This window comes from Drosophila nasuta, chromosome 2R (assembly GCF_023558535.2).
Source record: "Drosophila nasuta strain 15112-1781.00 chromosome 2R, ASM2355853v1, whole genome shotgun sequence".
NCBI classification, from domain to species: domain Eukaryota; kingdom Metazoa; phylum Arthropoda; class Insecta; order Diptera; family Drosophilidae; genus Drosophila; species Drosophila nasuta.
In genome coordinates this window covers 15,105,400-15,112,949 of record NC_083456.1, presented here as the reverse complement: position 1 = coordinate 15,112,949, position 7,550 = coordinate 15,105,400, and the positions used below count along the sequence as shown (strand labels likewise).

Here is a 7,550-nt window from a genome sequence, read left to right as displayed (position 1 = left end):
TTTATATTATTATATATTTTATTTTATGATTAAATTTTATCTCTACTCCAAATATTTCAGAGCATTACTCAGTCGAGTATTGTTTAAGAATTGACTAACAATTCAGATATGATATATTTCCGTTCATATTTATTTAATTCAAACGGAATCGCACAACTCAATTTTGCAATTTGAATAAACTTACTTACAAAGCGTGTATTCGTTTTGTGTCTTGTTTTTTTTTGGGAGCTAATGTAAAGTCTGTCGCATAACTTACGTGCTAACAAAGTCAGTCTAGCAAAGGCGGCCTCGAGCACCAGGCAAAGACAGATGTGTGCCTATGACACACACACACACACTCACATTTACATTCACACAGTATTCAAATCAGGGCGCGGAGACACGCCTTTCACTTTTTCACTTGCTTGAGTTGGCGAGGAACAGGCTCCAAACATACACACATATAGTATATAGAGCTTATTGGGGACAGCTTCAGGCAGCAGTTGCGAACAATATCTGCAGCTTGAACTGAGCTCAACTTGTGCACAATAAACGGGCACACTTGACTCAAAATGTAAGCGATAATCCCTCGGGGCCCGTCGCATATATGAAGGTAAAAAGCGCGCGTAATTGAAGTCTGCGCAGACACTGGAACAGAAGAGGTGGGGGAGGAGCAAATAAGCGGATGCTTCGTATGTGTGTGTGTGTGTGTGTGTGGCAACGTGTGACTGCATGTTTATATCAAAGTTGCGCCTTTTGCGAATGCCACTTAAATGGCCGGAGTCAGCGCCCAAGTCCTTTGAGCCGTGGCTATATCCTGTGTTTAATAAACTCTCGAGTTCCGACTCTCGAGGAGTCAGCGAACGTTGCCAGCGACCAAAAACTTTGTCGATATTTATCGAATTTCATAGCCGCCGGTTAAATGTTTGTCGGTTTCGCCAGCTTTCCCCACACACACACACACACTCTCTCTCTCGCTCTCGCTATCGGTATGCGTGTGTGTTTGTATTTGCATTTGGTGGATGGCTATGTGGCGTCTTTGCTTTGGGAAACCCTAAAGATTCAGACGCTTCCTGAGTTCGAGTTTATGGCATGTATTGAGGCATGTTTTAAGTGGTTTTACAGGACGCGCCTCATTGCGTCTTGCAATCAATTTACTCTGCTCGTTACGTATACGCAACGTTTCGCAAATTGTTGCCACACACCAACACACGCATATACAAATCGAGTGTAAGTGTGTGTGTGCTGCACAGGTGGGTGATTCGCATGCATTCATAAAAATGTATTCATATTTTAACTAATATTTATCAATATATGTAATATGTGTATTTTTTTTTTGGCTTGGGTTTCGTATGAAAGCGAGTTAGTATTTGGGGGCGTTCTGCATATTTAGTGCTTATTATGGCGAAATGATTGTTTTCCCCTTTATCGATACGCACATTTACATACAAAAACATTTACTCGCTGCTCTATTTACATGCAAAAGAAAACAAGGAAAGAATCTATGCTGCAGCCATAAATTGTATTCGTCCTTGCCTCAGCTTAACTTCAACAAAGCTGCCAAAGTTGTTAACTTTCAAGGTGAATATCTTGAGTGAGTTTCTTCATAATTATTATTTGCATTTTCATTTAATGAAAATATCAAGCAATTCACAGAAATTGACAATTTATTCGATGTCTCAATAATTCCTCAAATAACAACAATGTTTACCGAAAGTACGAAATTGAAGAATAATTTTCTGATATGAAAATGGTCACTTAACAATTTTGTAAATATTTTGTAAGACGATCAACTTTGACCAATTTTTCAGTTGTACAAAAATTTCAATTGTGATTCACGTTTCTGTTTGTAGTGTACTTTAATGCATTTTACTGCATTTAAAATTCTCAATGTTATTGACATAATAAAATAATGGTCATTGGAAAATTTTGTAAACATTTTTGTTGGAACACATAATTGATGTAAAATAAATGATAAACTTTGACAATCTTATTTGGCTTGCACTAAAAATATGTTAAATTGTTTTTATTGAAAATGAAACAGAGTGACTCACATTGCATGTTATCACTTTTACTATAACGTTAAATTATTTTTACTGGATGCGAAGCAACTTTAAAAATACTTTTAATTTGAAAGCACATTTCCCCATTAAATGTTATGCATCAGTGCTTTAGGCCTTGTTAAGAACAGACTTTGCCTAAGCGAAGGACTCAGATAAGACTGGGGGGTGGCGAGGGGACGGGATGGAAGGGCAGGCTGGAGACTGACTGACGCATTCGTATTATAATTTGCCGCTCACAAACACATGCACACACAAAAGGTGTCAGGGGCCTTTTGTCTGCTTGTCTTCCGCCTGTCAATGACAACAGCCAAAGTATGCCAAAAAACCAGCAAAGACTTTGTTAAGCAACCAACCTCTTCCCTCTCCCCACTTCTTGCCACACAGACCTTCGACCTTCCGCAACCCACCGCCACCACCACGCCCACATCGAAGGGCTGCTTCTTATGAAAATGCTAACGTGGCGACGAGACGGGGAAAATTGTGTGAAAAATTCAAATCGCTTTGGCGTTGGCAGCTCTTTGGCACATTTGCTTGCCGGTTATGTCAGACATAATTTAAGCCCGGTAAGGCTTTTTTGGACAACAATGGGCCCGATTTTTTGGGGGCCATAAGCTAAGCTCTGCGCTGTCTTCGTTGACCCTGACGACCAATCGATTCACCAGACCCCAAGACGTTTTCCAACTGTGTCACTTGAATGGGAATTTGACGCCCAAGAGGAACACTCGGGTTAATAGGGTTGATTAGGGCTCGACTTGTGCTGGATTATTGCGTAACCCCTTTAGCTTGACTTCTTGCAGCAATCGAGCACATATGTGGAGAATCTCACAGCTATCTTCTGGTTATAAATCCCAATTATTTGGTTATATAAATGTATGATGCCATTCAGATAAAATAAAAATGTGAGGTTTTAAACATGTGTTTAGTGCATTTACCAAACTGGTATTGTAAAGATAATGTAAGATTAATTTGTCATATTTTTGGTCTATGTTATTAACATTTGCAAAATTTTCTTTCTGTACATTACTTTAAATATTTATCTATATGTATGATATATCATCAACAAGCTTTAGATTACATGCTCAGTTTCGTAGAATTTGTAGAATTGTTTGAAAATTATAAATTTATGATGAATTATTATTTCTCATTTTTTTTTATTACATATAAACATTTCTGCATATACAAAAAATATAAAAGATGCTAGGTAGATAATTCTGAAGATAAGATATTAACGTATGACTCAAAGTGTGTGTACAATTTCATTCATATAAATTGTTGGCGGTTGAAATTATTTTGCAGTAGTGAAGCACATCTCTAGAGCTCATTGCAACAATGAAACTAATTGCAATAGTTTTGCTTATCGCCTGTTCCCTGGCATACATCAGTATTGCCGAAGCGGACTGCTGTCGAGCATCTTTAACACTCTCCTATAATGTGATTGGAGGATATTGTGCTGATGCTGGCGGTCACAGTGGCACAAAAGGATGCACGATTACAGTTTGTGCAGATGGCAGACCTCAGGTGGGAACGTTTTGTGGACGTGGTTCGTGCAACATATTTGGTTGTGCCTGTAAGGGAGGTTGCATTACCGGGAAATATCTGCAAAGTTTCTATGATGTCAACAGAGGTCGCAATATCCGCGTGACCGATATGAGTTGGAATTTATAACAAAGTATTTTTTATTTTTTCGCACGCTCAGTTTTTAATGCGTGGTTATTCAAATGTTACTCACATAATTTTGTTTAAACTTTATAGGTTTTGACTCAATAAATTCTAATAATGTATGTGCCTTATTAAATATCTGTGCATCTTTAATTAAAAAACTCAATTTTATCATTAACTATCACATTGGGTAAAATGCTCTGACACATCAGAAAAAGCAAATGGAACTTTCACTGAAACTTTCTTATCGCAAGCTACCAACTGGAATCCAAATTTCAAATGTTTTTACACGGAAACTTAACTTTTCCATATAAATAGTTCTTGGATAAATAAATTTTGCAGTACAGCTTCATTTGATGTAGAAACAATGAGATCAGTCGCCTGGCCTATATTAGCCAGGCTCAAGGCGAATGCTGTCGCAAATCTTTAACTGTGAGCTATTCTGTAGATGGAGGCAAATGTAATGATGTTCCTGGCGGCCGTAATGTTAATCAACGATGCACGATCACAATTTGTGCTCATGGCAAGGCTCGGAGGGGAACCTACTGTGGGCATGGATCGTGCAACATCATTGGCTGTGGCTGCAAAGATGGTTGCATTGAAGGACAATGGCTGCAAAGTTTCTATAATATCAACAGAGAACACCGTATCCATGTGACCAATATGAAGTGGAACTTGTAATATGTATAATATAACATAGTTCATGCATCACCATCTGAAAAATTTCAAAATTAACAATCGTTTTAATTTTTTTTGTTGTTTATGATATCTATATTTATATTTACATAAAAGAAAGCCGTGTTAGTTACACTATTTATAACACAAGAGCAGCTTTACAGATATGGTTGACAACTAGTGAGGAGGTAGCTTAGAGCCAGGAGAGGGATGTATCCTATCATACCAAAATCATCTTACGTAGATATATCAATAAAACAGTGGTGCTCAAAATCGTTTTAAGGCAGAGAATTTACTAATTGATTCGATTGTTTCTGCAGTATTACGTCGACATGTAGGTCAAAATAGAAACTTGACGTTTAACTTACATAAGGTTAAACAAAGAAGTTTATCAAGTGCTGATTTGAACCGATAACAGTCGGTCAGTTGGTCATCTGCGTTGTTTGTTTTTGCGCCCGATTAAACTTAAGTAATGAGTAAATATGCACTGAAATTGCGGAAACGTTAGGTAAAACTTTCTTATGACTGAGACCCTAGCAGCGCAAAGTAACATTTGCATTTCGATTACGTGTCGATTACTTTTCAGATAAGGCGGCAACAAGGAATGAATGAAATCTTTATTAATATTAATATGATTGGCGCGCAATTGATTCATTTGTATGAAAAGCATTGATTTTCCGATCAAATTTTAATTTTCTTTGAAGAGTTGATTTCCGTACTTATGAAATCACTTGAGTTTATTTGCTTTGTTGAAAGTATCTGGTAAATATTGATGTCATTCAAAACGCGACAAAGCAAAATTTATATCATATATGTATATATTTTTCACATAAATAGAGGGTAGCTCATCAACCTGTGGCAGTAGAAAATCGTTCGACGATGAGATCGATTGGAATAATTGTCATTTTTGCTTGTATTCTGGCCTATATCAGCCAGGCTCAAGGCGAGTGCTGTCGAGCGTCATTAACTATAAGTTATACTGTCAATGGTGGGAGCTGTGGAGATGTTGGCGGACACACTGGCAAAAAAGGATGCACTATTACGATATGTGCCGATGGTAAACCCCAGGTGGGAACCTTCTGTGGACGTGGATCGTGTAATCTCTTTGGCTGTGCTTGCCAAAATGGATGCATTACTGGCGACTGGGCAAACAGTTTCCGAAGTGTTAATGGCGGTAAGGACATAAATATTGCAGGCATGTCCTGGAATACATAAGGAAAAGAGTATATCTTTCCGAGAATCATGAATGAAATCATGTACATATTGCATACCTACAAAGCAATTACAATAAATAAATGGTATGGCTGAGTATAAACAAAAAATTATGTTATTTAATGCTTAACAAGGCTGAAGTTTAAGAAAATATTTTTTCTTGCGAATCGATAGCAAAAAACATATATAATTTATTATTTTATTTGAAAAATAGTATAAACCCAGAAAAATACCAAGGTCGAAGGTAGATTCCTATTCCATGGCTTTTTTCTTAGCTAGTTTTTCTATCCTGCTGGCACATTGTGTTGTTACACTAGTTATTTTATAATATAATGTAAGGTATTAAATATCCATCCGACTAGGAAATAGCCGAAAGGCCCGTAAAGTCAAAAGAAATGAGACATTCTTATCAATGTACAATGTAGATTCCATATATTTGCAATTCTCAGAGCACAGGTGATATGTGCAGATGGCAAACTGTCGACTGTATGTTTCTACATTTCAGCTCCATTTATCCCCTATTGCCTAAAGAAACTAAAACAAATTTGTGCAACAATTTAGTCGCATCTCGTGCAGTGTTTTTTTCCGTGGGAACGTTTTGTGGACGCGGTTCGTGCAACATATTTGGTTGTGCCTGTAAGAGAGGTTGCATTACCGGGAAATATCTGCAAAGTTTCTATGATGTCAACAGAGGTGTGATTATGCGCGTGACCGATATGAGTTGGAATTCATAACAAAGTATTTTTTATTATAGTATTTCAAAAGCTAATTTTTTAATGCGTGGTTATTCAAATGTTACTCACGTAATTTTGTTGAAATTGTTTAGGTTTTGACTCAATAAATTCTATGAATGTATTTAATAATAATTTAATAAGGCATATTAAATATTTGTGCATCTTTAATAAATAGAGTCGATTTCAAATGTCTTTGCTTTTGTAAAAAAAACTTTTCTATATAAATAGTGCGTGGATAACTTCATTTTGCAATACAACTTCATTGGCTGTAGAGGGTCAACAATGAGATCAATCGCCATAATTGTGACTTTTGCTTGTATCCGGGCTTATATTAGCCAGGCTCAAGGCGAATGCTGTCGCAAATCTTTAACTGTGAGCTATTCTGTAGATGGAGGCAAATGTAATGATGTTCCTGGCGGCCGTAATGTTAATCAACGATGCACGATCACAATTTGTGCTCATGGCAAGGCTCGGAGGGGAACCTACTGTGAGCATGGATCGTGCAACATCATTGGCTGCGGCTGCAAAGATGGTTGCATTGAAGGACAATGGCTGCAAAGTTTCTATAATATCAACAGAGAACACCGTATCCATGTGGCCAATATGAAGTGGAACTTGTAATATGCATAATATAACATAGTTCATGCATCAACATCTAAGAAATTTCAAAATTTACAATAATTTCAATTTTTCTTTTTTTTTTGTTTATGATATCTACATATTATATTTACATAAAAGAAAGCCGTGTTAGTTACACTATTTATAACTCAAGAGCAGCTTTACAGATATGGTTGAAAATTGGTGAGGAGGCAGCTTAGAGCCAGAAGAAGGATGTATCCTATCATACCATCATCGTCTTACGTAGATATATCAATAAAACAGTGGTGCTCAAAATCGTCTTAAGGCAGAGAATTTACTAATTGATTCGATTGCTTCAGCAGTATTGCGTCGACATGTATGTCAAAATAGAAACTTGACGTTTAACTTCCATAAGGTTAAACAAAGAAGTTTAATATGTGCTGATTTGAACCGATAACAGTCGGTCAGTTGGTCATCTTTGTTTGTTGTTTGTATTTGCGCCCGATTAAACTTAAGTAAAGAGTAAATATGCACTGAAATTGCGGAAACGTTAGGTAAAACTTTCTTATGACTGAGACCCTAGCAGCGCAAAGTATCATTCGCATTTCGATTACGTGTCGATTACTTTTCAGATAAGGCGGCAACAAGG

General features: G+C 37.0%; 1 protein-coding gene across 1 annotated transcript; it reads left to right on the top strand.

Annotated features, from left to right (window-relative positions):
- The first annotated feature begins 3,350 nt into the window (after positions 1-3,350).
- On the top strand, positions 3,351-3,822 carry LOC132786965 (protein Diedel-like). Its single transcript, XM_060793771.1, has one exon. The coding sequence runs from the start codon at positions 3,372-3,374 to the stop codon at positions 3,705-3,707; it is 336 nt and encodes a 111-aa protein (XP_060649754.1). The 5' UTR covers positions 3,351-3,371; the 3' UTR covers positions 3,708-3,822.
- Positions 3,823-7,550: the final 3,728 nt, after the last annotated feature.

What these genes read in the sequence shown, in the direction of transcription:
- LOC132786965 (XM_060793771.1), top strand. Translation starts at nt 3,372, where the DNA reads ATGAAACTAATTGCAATAGTTTTGCTTATCGCCTGTTCCCTGGCATAC.